Source organism: Eptesicus fuscus, chromosome 18 (genome assembly GCF_027574615.1).
Source record: "Eptesicus fuscus isolate TK198812 chromosome 18, DD_ASM_mEF_20220401, whole genome shotgun sequence".
In the NCBI taxonomy this organism is placed as follows: Eukaryota; Metazoa; Chordata; class Mammalia; order Chiroptera; family Vespertilionidae; genus Eptesicus; species Eptesicus fuscus.
In genome coordinates this window covers 5,956,645-5,979,040 of record NC_072490.1, presented here as the reverse complement: position 1 = coordinate 5,979,040, position 22,396 = coordinate 5,956,645, and the positions used below count along the sequence as shown (strand labels likewise).

Sequence of the window (22,396 nt, the reverse complement as noted above, 5' to 3'; positions counted from 1 at the left end):
CTCTCTCTTTAAAAACCAATAAAAACATATTTAAAAAAATGTAGCCTCATGTTACTTTTTAACAGAACAGAGTTGGCTAATACCACATGGTAAAACACAACATAAGCAAGAACAGTTTATACTAGTAGGCCCAAAGCTGTAAGACGCTACGAATGTTTAAATAAAATTGAATAAATATACATACACTTGGTATGGGAATGACCTGCCTCTGGTCACCCTGAGGAAAAAGAAAAAAAAAAAAAAAGGTCATTGTCAGGTTTCAAGAGAAGTAGAACATATACTCAAAAGAAACTCCAAAGCACTTCCGAGTGTACAGCAGGCACATGACTTCCCATCCTCGGCACCTTGGCGGTATCTGACGCGAGGGAGGAACCCAAAGACTCCCCACAGTTAGGGTCTCTGCCTCCCAGACACCCCCTCCCCTGACAGTCCAGGCTGGGTTCCTGGGGCTCATTCCTCGTCTTGTTTATTTGAATAGTGCCTCTCCGGACGCCCAGAAATTTAATCCTTAATTGAAATTTAAAAATGAAAACCCATACTTTACTTTGATCCATGACTCCCTCTAATGACTGGCTTGTTTCTTCTTTTACGTAAGTTTTCCCCTGAGAACACTAAGCCTTCAGTCTATACAGTGGGCAGGGAAAGGAAGGCAAGTTCATCAGATTACAAGGCACTCCCTGGCCACTCCTGGTCCTCCTCTAGGGAGGAGCGGGCAGGGGGTCAAGGCGAGGTACAAGAAGTGCCCTGCGAGGCCACAGACATGGCACAGCTTTCCCTTTAAGGGGCACAGGACCTGTATCCTCAGGGGGGTGTCAAGAAAATCCAGGCCCTGGCCTGGCTGCTGTGGCTCAGTGGTGCAGGAGGCAGCTGATCCATGTTCTGCTCTCATGGATGTTTCTATCTCTCTCTCCCTTCTCCCCCTCCCTTCCTCTCTCTCTAAAAATCAATTCTGTGCTGCTGCTTCTTTAGATGGTGGGATGGGAGGCAACAGACAGCGGCAGCGTGGTCCCGGTCAGGGCATGCTCAGTTCACGGTCTCCCACACACGGAGCGCTTTGTGGAAAGTGTAACCATCTTTTATGAAGGGGGGTCTGGTGACAGGGGTGTCACAGGAAGGGGCCCAGCCTGCCGACAGGGGCAGGTGGCTGGCACCTTCCTGATTGTCTCCACACCCCAGCCGCCCGCTCTGCAGTCTAACAGCGACGACTGTTTCCTCTTGAGATCCTCTTGATGGCTCTTTCCGGCTCAGGACACCCGGGGCTGGTCTGAAGGATGCTACGCGGCCTCCTGCCATGATTCAAAGCAGAGCTGTGCTGCTCTTCAGCACACAGTGGGCGCCATCGGAGCACGCCCCAGTTTGCGAGAAGCCCACCTAGAGAAGTTCATTTCCGCAGCTCTTAAATCACACTGCTTCCAGCAGCTGGACTTGGGCGATTTTAACTGGCTGCTCACAAGCTGGGTCAGCCTGGAGCAGGGTTTCTCAGCCCCAGCGCTGCTGACGTTCTGGGCCTGAGAACTCTGTCCTGGGGGGGGGGGGGGGGGGGGGGGGGGTGTCTTGGATGTTGTGGATGCTTAACAGCATCCTGGGCCTCCACCCACTAGATCCCAGTAGGACCTCCAGGAGTGACCATCACACATGTCCGCAGACACTGCCAAATGTTCCCCAGGGGGCAAAACCACCTCCAGAGACCCTGCACGAGAGGGAGACTGCGCACAGCTCCCCCCCACAGGCACCCCTTCAATGAGAGGACACATCAGTGACAGCAAGAGAACCATAACATCCGAAGGGCTTGACAACACACAGACTATTGTTTGGGCTCGAAAATCACCCCAGAAGTTTACGTGTGTGTGTGTGTGTGTGTGTGTGTGTGTGTGCTCGCGCACGCACGGGGCATGCATGCATTAGTGAGCGTCCAGAAACCTCGCTCACTTTGTCCTCACCCTTACAAGTCCTGCTTGGTCTCTGCCATTGGTCTTCTTCTAGGTGCTGACTCGTCCTAGCCTCTGGCCAGGGGCTGCAGACACTGGTTTTGGGCCACTGGCCTGCAGGTCCAGGGTGTAACTGGATATGGCGATGGCTGCCACCAGGCCACTCCTGGCGAAGCATTTCTCCACAGAGGCCATCTGCTTGCCGCGTTCTGTCCACAGCCTCCCGTCTGCCTCTGGCATGCTGCGTTCCACGAGGCAGGGGGAGCTAAGGAGTCAGCAGAAGAGACAGGCCTGGAATCTGCTTCCCCACCTCATGGGCCTGGGCTGTGTGTGCGGGTGTCCTGACCACGTGGAGAGCCAAGGGCCGAGGGCCCTCCTCAGGGAATTAGCTGGTCCCACTTTAACACGGGCTCTTTCTATGAGGGCCTGGTCTCCGGCGGAAAACGCGAGTGTCATGCAAATGATGCGTTGCTCAGAGTTAACGTCATTCTTTAAAAAGGCGTCTGACAAATGGTAACGGAGGGAAGCCCATGAATGAACCCCAAGCCCAGGTGAGCTCCGCTGTGCCAGAGAACTGCCTTACAGGCCTCTGCTCACGGAGACACACGGCTGAATACTGTGGGAAACCTCCGGGGACGCGGCACCATCCTCCCAGGTCACTGCACCTGGGCAGAAACTATTCTAAAATAACCTTTACTATCACAGCACTGACTCCTTTCTTTTTCTTTTTCTTTTTCTTTTTTTTCCCCCCTCTATAGGTCTAGGCCAGTGGTCAGCAAACTCATTAGTCCACAGAGCCAAATATCATCAGTACAACGATTGAAATTTCTTTGGAGAGCCACATTTTTTCAACTTAAACTTCTTCTAACGCCACTTCTTCAAAATAGACTCGCCCAGGCCGTGGTATTTTGTGGAAGAGCCACACTCCAGGGGCCAAGGAGCTGCATGTGGCTCGCGAGCCGCAGTTTGCCGACCACGGGTCTAGGGTACAAACTATGTTCTCTTCACTGAGGACAATTTTCTACAGAAACAATTTTTAAATTGGGGGGAGGGAAGAGTCTGAGGAAAGCATACTGAGGGATGGTATCAGAACCTGGGACTGTGATACGGCTGACAGTGGAATGTCATTGCTCAAATTTCACTCATAGATTTTTCTACACCAATGGAGAATAAGGCTTAACATCTGTTAAGGCAAGTCATCCTTCATAATTCTCTCTCCCCCAAATTCTCTAGCTATTCTTAGACATTTTTCTTCTATATAAATTTTATATCTTCCTATCCAGAAACACAACACCTTTCTCCATAAATAAGAGCTACCATATTGAAATCTTTTAATGACTCTATTTTTTTTTTGTAGTGTTTTGGGTTTTCTGTGTAAATAATCATGTCATCTGCAAATAAAACTAATTTTGTATCTTTTCCATATTTGTACCAATCATTTTATTTTCTTGTCTTATTATTATTTTTTTAAAATATATTTTATTGATTTTTTACAGAGAGGAAGAGAGAGGGATAGAGAGTTAGAAACATCGATGAGAGAGAATCATTGATCAGCTGCCTCTTGCACACCCCCTACTGGGGATGTGCCCGCAACCAAGGTACATGCCCTTGATCGGAATCGAACCTGGGACCTTTCAGTCCGCAGGCCGACGCTCTATCCACTGAGCCAAACCGGTTTTGGCTATTTTCTTGTCTTATTACATCAGTCAGAAACTGCCAATGATTTTCCCATGTTGTTTACTGTTTATTTTTAGAAGATAGTTTTTTTTTTTAAATCACATTTAAATTCTTTTCTTCTATGTATTTGGCTGTACTATTGATTGGTATATAAAGATTTATGGCTATTATACACTTCCTGTATTAGACATTTTATCATTACCAAATGTTCCGTTTGCTCCCATTTAATGCTTTTGGCCTTAAATTCTGTTTTGTCTGATATTAACATTGCCACTTTTGCTTTTTATTTGATCTGCTCGGTACATTTTGCCCATCTCTTTATTTTCCACCTTTAAAAAAACAACTATATGTTAGACATCAGGTCAAAAACGACTAGCCACCTACTGTCATAGCCATTAGCACAGTTCACCAAATAATTCCAGTTTTCTTTCTGGGCACACGGTAGGATTACATTTCTATGCCCCTAGCATTGCCTTGGCCAATAAAATGTACGTTGAAACGAGGCATGTTACTATCTTAAAAAAAAAATAAGGATGTGACAAACATTTATTATATCTTCTTTTATAGTTACAGTAATGGGCTTAAGGTCACATGAGTAGGAATTGGTATGGCCAGGACACAAGCTAAGCCCCACATCCTTAGCCACCACATTACAGTCTTAGTTCAGCGTTTAACCCGTAGGAACAAGGCATGTTACTTCTGAGTGAAAACTGCAGGAGCCCGTGTGAGCACCACACTCCCCTTTCCCTGCTGGGACAAGCATGGAAGGAGAGATGGGCCTCCTCCCTCTAGGTCCATGACTGAGGATCGGGTAGAGTAATGCAGGGGTCCTCAAACTTTTTAAACAGGGGGCCATTTCACTGACCCTCAGACCGTTGGAGGGCCGGACTATAGTTTAAAAAAAACTATGAACAAATTCCTATGCACACTGCACGTACCTTATTTTGAAGTAAAAAAACAAAACGGCAAAAACACCCGCATGTGGCCCGCGGGCCGTAGTTTGAGGACGCCTGGGGTAATGCAATCCGATAATGATAGTTACTAGTCACATGAGGCTATCGAGCACGTAAAACGTGGCTAGTTCAAATCAAGATGTGCTATAAATGTAAAGTGCACCAGATTTCGAAGAACTATACGATAAAAAAATGTAAATTTTATCTCATTGACAATTTTTTCCTATTAATTATATGTTAAAATTGTACTTGACTATACTGTATTAAATAAAATATATTATTAAAAGTAATTTATCTTGCCCTGGCCGGTTTGGCTCAGTGGGTAGAGTGTCAGCCTGCGGACTGAAAGGTCCCAGGTTCTATTCGGGTCAAGGGCACATGCCCGGGTTTAGGAGTCGATCCCCAGTAAGGGGCGTGCAGGAAGCAGTCAATCAATGATTCTCATCATTGATGTTTCTAGCTCTCTCCCTTTCCCTTCCTCTCTGAAATCAATAAAAATATACTTTAAAAAAAGAAAAAAGAAACAGAACCTTAAAAAAAATTAATTTACCTTAAAAATATTTTGGCCTGGCTGATGTGGCTTAGTGGTTGAGCGTCGACCTCTGAATTAGGAGGTCATGGTTTGATTTCCGGTCAGGGCACATGCCCAGGTTGCGGGCTTGATCCTCAGTAAGGGGCGTGCAGGAGGCAGCCCATCAGTGATTGTCTCTTATCATTGATGTTTCCATCCATCTCTCCCCCTCCCTTCCTCCCTCTGAAATCAATTTATATATATACTAAAGGCCTGATGCACGAAATTCATGCAAAGGGCTTGGCCCTCGCAGCCACGGTGGCTTGCCTCGGCCCTCACAGCCCTGGCTTTGTCTGGAAGGTCATTCGGCTGTCTGGTCTAATTAGCATATTACATTTTTTAAATTATATATATATATTTTTATATATATATATATAGATATATATATATAATTTTTAAAAATGGGGCTACTAGACAAATTTAAATTATATGTGGCTCACATCATATTTTGATTGAATTGGACCACAGAGCAGAAGGCCCAGCTATTCCATAATAAACATGCAGCATGAGAGAGAAAAAATTTTTTATTTATTATTTTAAGCCTCTGGGGTTTGGGGGAATGTTACTGCAGTGTAACTGAATCCTCACTGACTAGTAAGTACATCTACTCAGTAGTCACTCCTCTTTTCTCTTTTGTGAAAAGAGCTCTGATTTTGTTTGTCTAAATTCTTTTTTGCTGGGCACCAGCCGTTTTGGCCCAGAGGACAGAGCACTGGCCTGTGGACTGAAGGGTTCCAGGTTCGATTCTGGTCAAGGTTGCGAGCTCGATCCACAGTAGGGGGCGTGCAGGAGGCAGCCCATCAATGATTGTCTCTTATCATTGATGCTTCTATCTCTCTCTCTCTCTTCCTTCCACTCTGAAAATCAATAAAAATATATTAAAAAATAAATTCTTTTTGCTGGTCTAAATTCTTTCCCTTTCGGACCTCCCTTGCTGCTGAAGGGTAGCCACATCACCAAATTCTGGCCCACGGGACCTAGCTGAAGTCTCCTGGGCTTTTCTGTGAAAGCTGCTACTTTCCATAAAAGGGACAGACACGGCTAGACTACTCCTCCCTCTGTTTTTCCTTTCAATGTGGATGTGACGGCTGAAGCTCGTGCTTTGAGATAATGAACAACAGGCATGAGGGTAAAGTCAAACATGCCAAGGACGGTGGAACAGAACGACGAAAAGACAAAAGGACGGAAAGAGTGAGGGTCCCGATGGCCTCCTCTGGCACTTAAGCTAACGGGAGCAACGACCAGCCTCAGGCTTTTTATCTGACAAAAATAGCCCCCTATTTGTCTAAGCTATTACTTGTCAGTTTCCTTTTACTTGCTGCCAAAACCACTCCCATCTGATGTAGGTATATTCTTGGGAACATATACTGCAGGATTTTTCAAGCCCATCCGATATAGTCTTGGTCTTTCATCAGGAGAATTTGGTTTATTAAACTTGGTTTTATACCTACTCTTTATGTTGGGTTTACTATTTATTATGTTATCGGTTCCTTTTCCCTTTCCTTAATTTTGATGGCTTGTTCACATTTCTGTTTACTTTTCCTTTCACTCTCAGTGAATTTTGAGGATCTATTTTTTAATTGTGCTATGTTAGTTCTGTTCCCAATAGTTATATTTATTCCTACATTTTCTATAATCATCTATATATATAAAAGCCTGAGCGACTGAAAGATCGAACAACCGGTTGACCAGTCGCTATGACGCACACTGACCACCAGGGCACAGACCCTCAATGCACAGGATTGGGCCTGCGGGGATCAGGCCGAAACTGGCTATCCGACATCCCCCAAGGGGTCCCAGATTGGGAGAGGGTACAGGCCAGGCCAAGGGACCCCACAGGTGCACAAATCTGTGCACTGGGCTTCTAGTATTGTAATAACATCAATCTCACCCAGATTTATTTTGCTCCCCTCTCTGAATCATTCTATGCCTGAAATGTGCATCTTTTTCCTTCATAGATGAATGATATCTTGATGATAGACAGAAGTTTTGGTTTATAATTCTTTTCTCTCAGTAGCTTATAAACACTTTTCATAGTCTTCTGGCTTTCAGTGTTGCTGAGAAGTCTAGCATGTATCTAGGCCTGTGTTCCCTCGCTTGCCCCCACTAACCCTACTGTAGATTTGGTACCCTTTTAATCTGCAAATTAAAATTTTTTTCAGCTCAAGAAAAATTTCTTCTATTACTTCTTCTCTTTCTGCAAGTCCTATTATTTGCACAAGGTCTCCTAGATGGCCCCCCACACCCTCCCTCAATTACCATCTCTGTGTTTCTGGTCTGAATTGTAAGATATTTCTTCCATTTGCTCTCCCAGAACATTAATTCAGTTCTCAGCAGTGACCATTTCTCATTCTCCCCCTTTTTTTTTTCTCGGTTTGTTTACTGAATTTTTATATTTAGAAATCATGGGATGTTTTTTAAGTTCTAAAAGTTACTTTTGCACTTAAAATTCAGTCCCTGAAATGTCATTTCCTGAGTTTCTGCTAAAGCTCTCTTCTATTTCTTCCATTAGTTTTACCTCAGTAGGAGTCTCATAGTCTAATTGTTCAACCGGGACTTTCTCAGCAGTGGCAAACGAGGGAGCACCCCGAGGCCCAGCAAGGACTGACGCTCTCATGCTCCAGCCAAGCCCAAACTGACAAACCACGGAGAGATGAAGAAGGACCCTGGATCACGGGGCTCGTCCAGGGCACAAGAAGTGCAAGCAATTCAGCTCATCAGTACGGCCCCTTCAAGGACTACACACACACAGTGGGCCCCCAGGCTCCTGCCGGGTGGCTGACCTCACAGGACTGTACATTTTATGTCTCTGTTCTAGGACTCCAAGAGAGGTGAGCAATTTCCCCTGTTGGGGGTTCCCTGCTTCTCACTGAGCACCAGAGAGAATGAGTCCCGTGCCTGCTCTTTCCCCGGGAGATGTCAGGAAAGCTGGAGGCATTAATACACTTCCCAGGCTGTAGTGCAGGCTCGCCTGGGTCCATAAGCTGGAGCTGCTTAGGGGAACAGATGGGCCTATCTTTAAGGGTTTAAGATCAGATCCCAAATTTCCCTCCAGAAAGGTGTAACCTATGAACACTCCTACCAGTAACCGATGTATCTCCTCTACCCCCCCTCTTCCCACCCCTACACCACACCCAAATATTACCTTTAAAAATACCTTTGATAATGGAAAAGGATCTCATTTAGTTTGTCTTTCTTTGGTTACTGGCCATATGGAAAAACATTTTGCTTATTGACCAACAGTATTACTTATTTTGTGAAATACCTGCTCATGTCCTTTGCCCATGGTATTTGGGACATAAAGGTTTATGACTTCTGTGCCCTCAATCGTGACTATCTTCATCATGAGTAATCCCTTTTGCCTCCCTCAGCGATTTTCACCCGAACTTCTGTCTTCACTGCATTGATTTTGTAACCTGTTTTCGTTTTGCTTATACTTGTGGGATGTCTTTTTGCTCCTCCTTTTACTTTTCATTATTCTGAGTTACTCTGTTTTGAATATGTCTGTAGACAGCATGTGGGTAGAATCTGTTTGTTCTTTTTTTAACTACGGTGACAATCGGCTTACAAGTGTTTATTTGCTACCTGTAAAAGAATCTATAACAACTATGTTTGTTATTAAACAAGGTAGTGAAAAAGCCATGTATATTTATTCTTAGCTCTTTCCCAGGACCCTGTTTCTCCTTCTGGCTTTCCATTTCTCTGTCGGCTCATCGTCCTTTAACTCTCCATTCGTACATTCAACCGGCCAAGAATGTTGTAAAAATGTGAACTGAGGCTTACAGCTCTCTTCACATACCCTCTTCAGCTGCTACATGGGAACGACTGAGACATCCTCTAACAAGAGAGACGACGTTTTTGGTGACTTCGAATCTTTAACCTTTTGCACTCGGATGTCGAGTGTGACTCGACACGGTTAGCACCGGTAGCAGCTCGTCTGTCGAATTGTATCGAATGTATCAATAATTTGAAATATAAAAAAAAAATCCAAATAAATAAGTTCGTATGAAAAGAAACTCCAGTTTTTTATTCTACTGCCGCGCTTTGTAAAATCTGGGGTATTTAAAAAATTAAATCCCGAGTAGAATAAAGGAATCGAGAAAAAAGCAAGCGAGTGCAAAGGGTTAAGTAAACGGCCACACCCACACCGTGCTAGGCTCTTCTGCAGGACGTTTGTCCCGGGTGTGACAGACAGGCAGCTGCGCGGTTTGGCGGGGTGCGCGGTCCCGGGGCAGCACTGACCTTGGGCAGCCCGCCGTTCTCCTCCACCAGCGGGGGCGGCGCACCGGGGCTGCTGGCGGGCGGGGCCTCCACATTATAGTCCCGGAAGCAGCAGAAGAAGGAGCTGAGGATGCTGCGGTTCCTTTGCTTCTTCAGGCTGACGCTGCAGTGGGAGGCTGGGGAGAGAAGGCAGCACGCTGTGGCCCAGGGCAGCACGCACTCACCGCCGTGAGGCAACGTGAAAGCCCCAGTGGGCATGGCCCCCTCCCCACCCCGACTCCGGCCCCGAGACCGGGAGACCCACTCCGGACACACAGACGAGGGCCCCCAGGAAGCACGCTGAAGGACTGTTACTCGGCATGCGAATCCTAGAAGGCCAGCTGGCCGGTGGAGTCCAGTCCTGCTGGCTGGACAGAATTCCTCGGACCGCAGCCCAGCGGGGGCTGCTTGCTCATGACGTGACCCACGCTCGGGGTCAGGCTCCATCTGCATTCCTGGGCCCGGCAGGGAACGTCTCCCGACCCTGCACGAAGCGCTCCTTCCAAACAAAGGTCCTTGACGGCTCTGAACAGCGTTTCTCTATGAAGGGACCCAAGAGTCCCTCTGAAACTAGGGTCTTAGCTACTCCCTGCTCACCATGCAAATGCCTCATTCATGGGTGAGGAAAGCACATGTTAAAGGCATGCAGGAGCCCCTTTCTCAACTCTGATGGGGAACTGACCGCAGTCTGGACTCCCAGAGCTCAGGGCTGAAGGCTTCCATTACACTTGTAACACACACAGCAGGAACCCTGGGGCAGAGAACACGGGCCTGGCCCGAGCAGGGCTGGCCTGGGCCAAGTCCACCTTCGTGAGACCCAGGTGGGTTTTGGGCCATGGCCTCGTTCCCTGGCCGGGCCTGGACCAAAGCCCCGGAGCGAGTGATGGATCCTTTCTGTTACCCCGGGTGCAGGACAAGCTGCCCCCGCCAGCAATAGGAGGCACACAGCGGTACCGAGGACAGACACAGCCCGGGGAGGAAACGGACCTTGGAGGGCAGGGCGATTCTGCCTGGGAATGCAGCCAGGACGGTCCCCCCACATACCACGTCGGGGTGGGTCAGCAGCGCTCTGGGAAGAGGCCACAAGCAATGGGACATGCTCAGGGTTACTGGGAAAATCACCCAGGTGGGGAATGATTGAAGTCCACACGACCGCTGTTGGAGTTTCTCTCTCCCCAAAAGCAATTCTGGCACAAATCCTATTTTTGAACACTTGAGGGAAGTGTATAGCACCTTCCCCCTCAAGAGATCGCAAAACCTTCGCTGAAAGTCTTGGGGTACTCGCTCTCCTGCTGGTGGCAAGAGCACGGGCGTTCAGACGGGATTTCTGAAAAAGGATGGAAAAGCTGTTTTGCCAGCAACTCGATAGGCCTGGATGGGTCTCTAGGCCTGCGTTTGGGCAAATGGCCCAGTAAGTGTGAATTGAAGACCCTTACTCACCAAAGATGAGCTTCAGAACCATCAATCCCTGGGAAAGCTGGCTGTTTTATCTTCCTGGTGAGTCTCTGAGCGCATGTCCCAGGTACCATTTCAGGTCAGACCAGGCCATTGGACCCAGAGGCCGAGTTAGCAGCAGTGGTGGGAAGCGATACTGACCACTGCTTACGGAGGACCAGCCGTCTTAATTCCAGTCCTTTACCACCCGCATCTCCTGTAGTCCTCCCCGCTCCCCTAGGTCACTGTCCCTCTCAGTGCTGAGAAAACATAACCAGTAATTGCGAGTGCCAGGATTCGAACCCACGCGGGCCTGTTCCCGAAGTGTGTGCTTTCTCTGTATGCCATGCCAAAGACAATCTTGAAACAACTTAGGTAAGATTAAGAAGGAGAGGAAAAAGGCCAAACGGAGAGAAAACTACTGCCATAAACTCATATTCAATGTAAAATATTAAACTGTTTTGTTGTTATGTTGGGTGTTTTCGTTTTTGTGCCACACTCAAGCATTTTACAGAGAAGGAAACAACTCTCTTCTGCCCTGGCCAGTGTGGCTCCGTGGCTAGAACGTCGGCTTGTGCATTGAAGGGTCTTGGGTTCGATTCCCGGTCAGGGCACATACCCGGGTTGTGGATTCGATGCCCGGGTTGTGGATTCGATTTCCAGCTGGGACGTGTATGAGAGGCAACTGATTAATGTTTCTCACATCAATGTTTCTCTCTCTCTTTCTCTCCCCATTCTTCTCTCTCTAGAATCAATGAAAAACCTATCCTCGGGTAAGGATTAAAAACAAAAATCAAAACACAGCTCTCTCTCCTCTGAACGACAGCCCATTTCCCTGCAAGGAAACAAGCTATTTGTTCCTGTCTCAGAGACACTGAGCAGGTAACACCCAGGCTGGGCAGTAAACAGTTCTGCAAGGAGCACCTTCCCCGATTCTATGTTCCTCCTCTGAGGATCACATACATCAACCTATAACTGACTAACTAACTAACTTATATGTTAAAAAAAAAAATCCTAAACCCGGAGCCAGCGAGCTGCTTATAATTTCCGCCATCTGATTACTTAGCCTGGAGAGGCTATAAATAGCCTGCGAGAGTCACTACAGGAGCTTGAGTCACTGGGGAGCCCATCACCCTGATGGGGAAATGGCAGCCTCTCAGGTCCGCCCTTCTCCGCAGGAAGCCGTGGAGCAGCCCCGGCGGCCTCCCTCGCATGCCTGCGGCAGGGCCCAGGCCTCTCCCGCTAACTGGTCTCGGGCCTGCAGGAGCCTCCGGGAGGCTGGGGCTTTCTAAGTGTCCAGTCCCTCTTGGCTGGGTCCGGTGCCCTCAAAATCAGGCCAGCACTGGCCTCGCCCCACCCCAGGGCTCACTTGCTCCTCAAAGGGCTCAAGACTTGGGCTTGTAATTAACCGCCCGCCCCACTGCCTTCCACCCCAGCAGCTGCCTCTCCTCCAGCTATAGCTGGTGGGAAGGTTTTGGTTGAAACATGGTATTTAAAAATACACGTATATTTTTATTGATTTCAGAGAGGAGGAAGGGAGAGGGAGAGAGAAACATCAATGATGAGAGGGAATCATGGATTGCTTCCTGCACGCCCCCTACTGGGGATCCAGCCCACAACCCGGGCATGTGCCCTGACTGGGAATCGAACCGTGACCTCCTGCTTCGTAGGTCAACACTCAACTCCTGAGCCACGCCGGCCGGGCGATACATGATATCAAAGTCCATAGTTTGATGGAGAAATGTTTATAACATGAGATCAGAAAAGCTCGATACATAATTGTGTATCTGACTGGATTAGAACTGTACAAAAACAAATGAAAAGCGAGCACAGATAAGATCGGCAAAACCATGTCAAAGGGTGAACAGTCATCATCGGGTTATGGGCGCCCCCATGTCCTCCTCCCGTGTTTTCCCAGCGTGGTGCGGCAATCACGTGTTACTCTCTCGACGGGGGAGCAAGCTCGCTTGTTAAGCTTCCGATCAGCACCTCGGTGATGCTCAGGAGAAAGCATATCCGCTTCCAAACCTGAACTTCAGACGGACTCCTATGCTTCCCCACTCCAGGCCCGGGAAGCACACACCAGGCGGCAGCTGTGCTGCTGGCAGCCTTGCGGGAAGTCAATGTCGCTACCATCACGGCCCACACCCCCTGGACCGTGATGACCTCACAACCAGAGGAGGCCCCCCGTGAAAGGAAGGCGCCTGAGACGTGTCCTTCCCAGCAGAACGCTCCCCCTGGCTTCCTCACCCGGCAGCCCCAGCCGACCCTCCACCCGCCCTGGGCACACAAATGCCGTCAGCTGCTTTGTTTTTAATCAGGACTCGGCCTCTCGCCACCTTTCTTCACTCCCTGAGAATGTTCCCACCGATAACGTGCCTAGGAGAGAGGTCCCCGGGTGGCTCAGGTACCCAGGAACACGTCTTTATCAGGGCTGTGACAGCAGGATATTAGAGCTTAATGCACGCATCTTCCTGTTACGTGGGTTTTAAGACTACTTTGGAGGCGTCAAGGAAGGGGTAGCAACTCTGAACATCGGTCTAGAACATGACATAAAGACTTGCTTTTTTTAAAAAAAATCAGACTTAGGAAGAAAAAGTCATCGAAAATCATCCCAAAGTTTTCTGCTTTCCCCCATCACCTTCCCACTCGTACCCACACCCATCCCTGCCCACCTCACTCCCGTTTCCTCCCTGGGATCACACTGACATCCCACCTCCCACTCCTCTGTCCTCACATCCCCTCTTCGCGAACATTCCTGTTCTCCAGGGGCTGGCTCGAAGCCCCGCCTCTCGAAGGAAGCCCACTCCAGCCGAAGGAGTTTGTTCCCTGGCCACTGAATTTCTACGTGAATGTGTGCATGTCTGAGATATATATATATATTTTAAAAATGTTTTCTTAAAATTGATTTTTAAAGAGAGAGAAAGGGAGAGGGAGAGACAGAAACAATGATGAGAGAGAAACATCCATCAGCTGCCTCCTGCACGCCCGCTACTGGGATCGAGCCCGCAACCCGGCCATGTGCCCTGACCGGGAATCGAACCGGTGACCTCCTGGTTCATGGGTGGACGCTCAATCACTGAGCCACGCCACCTGGGCTGAGATATGTCTTCAGCTCATTCCTCTCTCTTAACTTCCAGGCCACCCCTCTCCTAGTCTCAAAATCTACCCTTCTCCCTTTCATTGGGTTGTCTGATCTCCTTACCAGCTCTTACGTCTGCCCTCAGCAATTCCCTGCCCCTGGTATACCCCGGCTGAAGCCCTCGCCATTTTTGTCCCTGGGCAACTATCATAGCTTTGCGACTCGTTTCCTTGCTGATGTTGTTCCTATGACCAATTAGCGACATGACCCACCGAGGGAAGGCCAACGAGTGAGCAGACTGTTGGGTCATTCTGAGCGCGGGCTCGAAGGCAGCTTGCTCAGGGAAGAGTTCTGGCTTGACCAGCAACAGTCAGGACCTAGGTTAAGTTACGCGACTTTCTTGTGCTTCGGTTTCCTTACCTGTAAGATGGGGGTAATACAGGCAATTACAGGCAATTGTGAGAATGAAATGAGTCCTTATAAAGCGTCAGAACAGTGTCTAGCACTGGGCAAGCACTTCACAAATGTCAGCGCTTGTTATTATCATGCGTCTCTTAAAAGCGTTTGCTTTTTAAAGGAGTGGGGGTTCTGAAACCAAGGTTGGATTCTGTGGGTACACATTTCTCCCCCCCAATTCCCCCCCCCCCCTGGCATCTGACAACTGGGAGGCATAACTTACTATAACAGACATCGGTTCCATAAACTGTAACTTAGAAAGCAAAACTAGAAACCAATCTGGGAAAGTGGTTCCACGGGATTGCTCTGACGACGGGAGAAAAGAAAGGGAAGGGTTAAGGGTCCCAGTGAGCTCTGTGGGGGCTGCTACCTGCTTTCCTCTCCCTGGGCTCGTTAGCTGAGCCCTCTACCCGGCCGCGCACTGCGCCTGCCCAGTCTGCATCTTACCCAGGCCTCTTGCCCTCTAGCTGTGCATTAAAACGAGGGGCCTCCCACGTGAGGTGAACCCCGGGAGGCCCGTGCAGGAGGCGAACAGACCCAGCAGGGGCCTCTCCTGCAGGCTCCCCATCTAACGGGGCGATGAGAGGCTGGCGCTGGCAGGGAAGGCCTGTCAGAAGGACCGCCCCCTTTTCTCCTCCTGAGCCCTGCCAACGAAGACACGCCCACGGCCGCTCCCCGCAGCTGCCCTTCTCTTCGCACAGACGCTGGGCCAGGGGCCTGGACATCCCATAGGCTGAGTGGAGGGGGATCGCCAGCAGGAGCAGATGGGGTGACCCTAAGACGTAACTTTCTCCGTTTCTCTGAGCAGGCCCAAGCGGACAGGAAGCCTGGGAGGGGTGGTGGAGAGCTGGAGATGCTGGGCCTGGGCCTCCGCCAGGCCTGCTGTGACCTTTGACGGCTTCAGGGAGCGTGACACGGAGGTCAAACGGGCACGTAGCTCTTTCCCTGGATCCCTCCTGGGAGCTAATGCTTCTATCCTGGACCTGGGGTCACTGCAGCCCAGCCAGGAAAGACAGACCCTGCTTCCCGTTCACGGACATTCCCTCTCTTCCTCCGCCCAGGGCTGGGACCTCCCTCCGCCAGCGCAGCGAGAGAGGGGCCTGGACAAGGCCTGCGAAGCGGCGGCTCAACGTGGGTGCATCGGTCTGTAGTTGCCATTCCGAGTCCTCAGTCCTACGGGCGAGATGGGAAGCCTCCCAAATACTTCCTCGGTCTCTCCGGGAACCGCGCTGGCCCAGTGGCAACAGCCAGGATCTTCAGAGCGCCCTCGAGCGATGGGGAACACGGGAGACAGTGGACATTTTTGCCTGCCAGCACCCAGGACCCATCTTTCTGGTCAAAGTGCCTCGACGTTCCTGGGGAATCGCTCTCACCCCACCAGCTTCCAGGCCGTGACCAAGGCCTGGATACTCAGAGCCACGTGACCGGCTGAGGGATCTGCACATGACCCCCCTCCCCCCCCCCCCCCCCCCCCGGGCCCAGGAGCGCCTGCCCCAGCACGGATGCCGCCGCTGCTGGAAGAGCCGTTCGGCTCCTGCTGGTTCCCTAAGCTGGCAGGACGGAAGCCTGGAGCCCCTGTGGCCGTCTTTGCCACCCGGTGAGGAGCTCCTACCTGAGCGTGAAGCCAAAACGGAGGGAAAGTAGCCGAGACAGGAGAGGGCCAGATCGCCGACAGCATCATCTGAGGACTTGGTTTCATTAAAACCAGACCCTCCAGGTCCAGCCGGTGTGGCTCAGTGGTTGAGCGTCAGCCTATGAACTAGGAGGTCACGGTTCCATTCTTGGTCAGGGCACATGCCTGGGTTGTGGGCTCGACTCCCAGTGTGGGGCGGGCAGGAGGCAGCCCATCAATGACTGTCTCTCATCATGGATGTTTCTATCTCTCCCTCCTTTTCCCTTCCTCTCTGAAATAAAAAAAAAAAATCTTTAAAAATAATGGTGTTCCATAGCAGGTTTATATCATCTAAGCAGAACATTAAACATACGACCCGTTCCAAGCACCGACGTGGACACCACGGCTGCTAAGGCTACACAACGGCACACGGCCGTTTCCCCAGGCAGGGATCTTCCTTCACGCGAGGGGGTGTCAGAGCGCCCCACAGCCCTGCAGAGCCGGGCAGCTCGGGGCGCAGTCACTATGGAATACGCTAAACACGGTTTTCCGGGCGGAGGGGCGCGCCCTCGGAGGGCAGCGGTAAATGAATGCACCGTTTCTTCCCTCCTGGAATCGGCTGCGGTGTCTGGAATGCATCCCGGGGCCATGGTTTGCGATGGGTGTCTAACAGGAAATTCTGGACGGTCTACGCATACGTTACATTCCTTTCCCACCCGGAGAGTGGTCAACAACCACAACTTCCCTCTGCTGGGACATCAGGGGGGTGTTGGGGGCGGGGCGAGGCCAGGGCACAGGCTGCTGAGAATCCAAACATCCGTTTCTCCTAGAGAAAAAAGGGCTGCGGCACCCAAAGAGTCGCTTTTTTGAGATCTCCAGTCAGCCCCTATTCCGTTTCTAAGCGATGCATTTCCCCAGGGAGTCCCACCCAAACGCTCTCTGACAGAAAGGTACCTCTGAAAGCGCCTTTCCCCACCGCAGCCTGGAACTGGCCCTGTTCCTCCAGCAGCGAGAAGTCCGGGGGCGGGGGCGGGGGTGGGAGTGGGAGTGGGGAGCAGGGCTGGTGGCTAAAGGCGGCACGGGAGGAATGTCATTCTCACCTTCCCATGACGATAGGATACGGTTCCCCTGTTCACGGTCGGCTCGTAACAGCCCACGTGAACTGAGCCTTGTGTGCGAGGCTCTGGACATAAAGCGTCTCTGGCCTTCACAGTGGGCAGTGCCAATGTGACCACCTTTCTTATTTTAAAAAATATTTTTATTGATTTCAGAGAGGAAGGGAGAGAGATAGAAGCATCAATGATGAGAAAGAATCACCGATCGGCTGCCTCCTGCATGCCTCCTACTGGGGATCGAGCCCGCAACCCAGGCATGTGCCCTGACCGGGAATCGAACCGTGACCTCCTGGTTCATAGGTTGACGCTCAACCACGGAGCCACATTGGCTAGACGTGACCACCTTTCTGATGAGAAGACAGGGACTCAGAATGCATACGACTGTGCAGCAAGGGTGCTGGGTTCAAAGCCAGGGCCACGTGACTGCAGGGCTCCCAGCCACCTCACACCCCTTCCTGCCTCTCCCCAGCACTCTTTGGGGTTGGAGTTTTATTTCCAGGGAGCAACTGTGACTATGAGGTTTTGCGCCACCTGCCTTCACTTCAAAACTCCAAAATGAACCATGATATTCACAACAGCCCTACGAGATGGAACCGGACCCAGTGGCTGTCCATCCCACTGTGCCCTGACTGCCCCAGGCCACCCAGCTCTCTTCTGGAGCCGCTCTTCTGGGAATGCCCTTTCTCATCCTGGCACTTCCCCAGACCTCTGTGCCCGAGGTCACACCACTCCTCCGCAGCAGGGCTGGATAGAAACCAGGTCTGTGCGAGCCGAGGAGCCGAGCTCGTGGCGATCACTACCCACAGCCTGTTTTTCACCTCGAGAGCCCCAGGTAACGGAACAAAGGATCCAAACACGTAGGGCGCTTGGGAGGAAGTAAAGGTTAAAATTTAACACTCATCAAATAAACGAGTGTTTAAACAATGAGGTCAGTTTTGTACCTGGGAAGCGAGCAGAAATGATAAAAATAAAAGCCTGCAGCCCATGGCGGCGGTAAGGCTCTGGCGGCACAGGCCATGCACACACACGCGGCCGGTAAGGGCAACGGGAACCGTCCCTGTGAGAAGCGGGGGAGCGAGGGGCCAAAGAGCAAACAATCCGGATGTTCAGGGAGCAGACATGTCACTGGCATCAGGGCACGGCCACCGGGTGGAATCCTGCGCTGCCCTAAGTAACGGCCGCGAGGAAGACACGTGGGGAAGTGTCCGTGGTCACGTCAGGTGGAGCGTGTCAGCCACGGCCCCGTGCCTGCACCTTGGCGTGTGCTTCGGGACAAGCTCTGGACGGTGGGCTCCCAGGGACACGGGCTTGGAACCCGCCTTGTTCACGCGTGAGTCCCCGAGACCTAGAAACACGCCGGGACACAGCAGGCCTGTCCCAGCAGATGCTCACGGACTACATGAATGGATGAAAGGAAGCAGAACCGTGAAAACGACTGATGCTTTACAAAGACGCGGTTCCTGCGAGTCCTCCGGAGAGCGCTCAGCCCAGGCAGCACCGCTTGCCTGGGAACCCTCTTGCCCACAGCAAGCTGCCCGCGTCCTTGAACCTGTGCCACCCACAGAGGGCCGGGCCCCTGCTCTGCGGAACCCAGATTGCAGCTCCCTGCCATCCTTAGTGAAGATGGCACCCCCTAACCCTAACCCAACCCCATCCCTATCCCTCAGGCTGGGGCATGCTGGGCATGTTCAAGAACAGCCAGGAGGCCAGTGTGGTTGCAACGCAGTAATTGTGGTGACAGTGGTAGGAGGAGGTCAGGGGTCAAGGGCTAGGTCAGGCAGGGCCTCCGGGCCACTGGAAGGACTTGGGGTTTCCTCCGATTGAGATAGTAAAGTTGCTGGAACAGGGCCACACAGATGGCAGGCTTACAACAGAAATGAAATAAGGCTACTTGGGGCCAGAGTCAGGGGCTATGGAGGGCCCCACCTGAGCACACTCCCGGCTTTGGAGAACTAGCGCCCCTACAGGAAGGATGCATGACCTCCACCTCCTTCTGTCTGGTACCCACCCCCCACCGGCCTTCACACATACCACCCGCATTCCCTCTGCAATGCTCCCCACCCTCACCTGTCTGTCAGCACCTGCTCTCTTCCCAGGACCAGACACATACTTTGCAAGACCCGGCGCAAAATGGAAAATGCAGGCCCGCTTGTTCAAAAAGTAAGAATTTCAAGGTACAAACAGCAGAGCATTAAACCACGTGTGGGGAAGGGGGAGGGGAGTCAGGGAGGAAAGAGGGCCTCTGCCCATTGGCCCTGCCTATCCCTATTCTACCCAAGAAGGCCCATGAAGGCAGCCCCTGGATGCAGTCCCCACCCCCTCCCACACAGCCCTGGGTGCAGGGGGAGGGGGGGGGGAACAGCAGCCCGGCTGCCTTCTCCAAAGAGCTAGCTGACTGAGTCTGGGTGGAGGAGAGAGACCAGCCCGGGAACGGTGCTGGGAGGGCAGCCTTTTAGAGCCAGGACAGCTTCCGCAGGGGCAAGGCTGACACTGGAAGAGAGGGCTAACCAGAAGTGTTTCCCGCCTGTGTCCTCCGCTCTGGGCACTGAGGGACAGAGACAAGACCGGCCCACGAAGCCGGCACACCTCCACCGCGCTCGGTCCAGGCTCCCCTTGAGCAGGGCGGTCCCCCAGGGGAGGTGGGACCACACTGAGCCAGGGGGATGGACCGAGGGAGGGCACATGGAGGGACACATCCGAGAAAATGCAAAGTTGCAGAGGCAAGCACGCAGCCAGTGAGTGTGAGGGGCAGCGAGGAGGCCACTGACTGGCAGAGGGGGTCCGGCCCGGTGAGACCAGAGGCGGGGGGGGGGGGGGGGAGGCTTTAGCATGAAGGCAGTGAGGGGGCGTCAGTGAGTGCTCTGAGGAGGGTCAGGGACAGGGAGAGAGCTAGTCTCTCGGAAGGCTGGTCCGTCAGTGTATGAAGGACAGAAGGCAGGTGGATCCTCATCTAAGCGGGGGGTCACGCTGGTGGGGGAGGGGGCGGGAGCCTACCACAATGCGCTGGATAGCAGCTTCCTACCCGGGCAGTGGGTGTGCGCGGGTGGACGGCCGGATGGACGGCCGTGAGAGAGGGTTCAGACGCCCAGTTGCGAGCAAGCGACAACAAGGAGGAGAACCGCCCATCCCCGAGGCAAAGTTCCCCTGCAGGGCGCCTCGGACCGCGACCGCGTGCATCCCGCAGAAGCCCTAATTTTAGAAACCAGACTGGGAACTTGTCTCACCAAAATAAACCCGGCCCCAAATATTTACTTTTATCCTTATTTTTGCAGTGCGGAGGCAGGAAGATCAACAGGAGCCCCGGGGCGTTGTGCACGATTCCCACCGGGGTCACGGCTCAGGATGCCCACCGGGCCCCCCCTCCCGGGAGAAGCGGGTGAGGGCACGAGAGGGGAGTCGGCAGTGAAAGCAAACACGCTGGCTCCGGGTCACGCGGCCCGTTTCTCCGTCTCTCAGACATCCAGCCCGGACTCCCCAGCCCTTCCGACGGTGGGACAGCAACCCCCAGGGACAGAGGAGCCCATGGCAGGCCAGGAGAGACATCTTTCCCTCCTGTGACGGGACACACAGGCCGGACCAGGGAGACGGCGTCAGCGCCAACTCGAACGCACTCTTGAACGCTCACCGCAATTTCAGAGAAAACCTCACCTTGGACCGGTGTGAGCGCTCTCCCTGGCCAAAGGCCTCTCTTGTCTTGTTTTCTAACACAGAAACCCTTCCGTTTTGTTTCAACAAGGGAAGGGTAAAATACGAGAGTCTACGCGTCCCACATCCTGATCCCAACAGGCATCGGCTCGAAGGCGCGTGGACACGTGTTTTCAGATGAACTCCGCAGATTTCATGAAGTCACGTGTTTATAGATAGTTCCCTTCCTACTATTGTCGTTTTCCGAGCGCCTCCACGAGTGACTTAGTACGATGTGGACGGCGTACTGGTTCGCGTGTTGTTTCGTGAACAAACACAGGGAAAAGCCAGGGAGACACCGAAGGCTGGTTTGTATGAACGGGCCGGCAGTTTCATAATTCAGATGGAAAGATGCACATTCAAATGTCAGTGTCACCGGCCTAGAGCTCTTAACCGTACCCTGTGAAGTCCCAGAGCGGCATGACTTCATCCGGAATGATCTGGTGATGTGCTCCTTTACCAGGAATTTTCCAGGGCATAAAACCGTTGCAAATGGAAAAATGTTAACCAAGAGACCTCTCTAAAGATGCACAAGCCACAGATTTCAAAATAAATACCACACTTGGGGGACGGAACCTGGAATAAGAAGTTCCACGTGACTCTTCCCACACAGACTTCCGCTCTGCCAACAGCGGGTATTTTAAGAACGCGCTCGAACCGTCAGCGGGGAAGGGCGGGCTTCGTGGCCTTTCCAGGGTTTTCCCCAAAGAGGCCCTCAGGGCTCCTTCCTCCAGCTGACGACTCCGATGTCACGTCAACAACACCAGGAATGTGGACACCAAGTTCAGCTCGCCTCCTGCGTCCCTCACAATCCACCAGCTATCGGGCCCGGCTCTTCCCCCATCTGCTCAGCCACCATCTCAGCCCACGCCGCCGCCCACCCTCCCCGAACCCGTGCAGCAGTCTGACTGGTGACAGTCTCTCCTCACCCACTCTTGCTCTAAAAAAAAAAAAAAAGAAGCTTTTATTTATTTTAGAGAGAGAGGGAGAAGGAGAGAGAGATAGAAACACTGATGAGAGAGAAACATCAACATCGACTGGCTGCCTCCTGCACGCGCCCCCACCTCCCCTCTCTCGCCCCCGCCCGCTGGAGATCGAGGTCCAAACCTAGCATGTGCCCTGACCGGGAATCGAACCAGTGACCTCTCGGTGCATGGGACAATGCTCAACCACTGAGCCACACGGGCTGGGCTCACCCACTCTTTCAGAGTGATCTTTTCTCAAATGCAGGTGTGGTTAGGCCCCTTGCCTGCTTACAGCCCCTCCCTGGCGTGGGCCGGGCTGTTGTCCTGTGCCACAAGGTAACAGGGAAGTCAAGGACGCGTGTGGGCTTACCCTTTCGAGGGAAGCACTGCCCTGGCTTGTCCGATGCCCCCAGGCCGGCACCGTGCCGCCAGGCCCCAGGGCTCTGAGCCCGGGCTGGGCCGCAGCCTTGAAGGGAGCCCTCACCCAGGAACACGCGGCAGTGCTTCTGGCCAGGAGCCGGCAAGGCCCTGGCGGGGAGCAGGCTGTGTTCACCAGCCCCACTTGCCAATCACTTGCGTGGGACCTGGAAGGCTATTTCCCATAAATACCACGTGGTCAAGAGTGATAGGGCGCCCACGCCAGCCCATAAGGCCCGATT

At 52.0% G+C, this 22,396-nt stretch overlaps 1 protein-coding gene across 3 annotated transcripts in view; it reads right to left on the bottom strand.

The window, feature by feature from the left end:
- CTDSPL (CTD small phosphatase like) overlaps positions 1-22,396 on the bottom strand; it is a 104,772-nt gene that overhangs the window by 21,430 nt on the left and 60,946 nt on the right. For 2 of the 3 annotated variants that reach the window (XM_054729813.1, XM_008154948.3), the window contains exons 2-3: positions 9,372-9,526; positions 185-217 (exon numbers count right to left, since the gene is read on the bottom strand). In XM_054729813.1, the coding sequence (XP_054585788.1) occupies positions 185-217; positions 9,372-9,526 (188 nt within the window). The remainder of the gene's footprint in view (positions 1-184; positions 218-9,371; positions 9,527-22,396) is intronic. The other variant, XM_054729812.1, reaches the window with a different exon arrangement.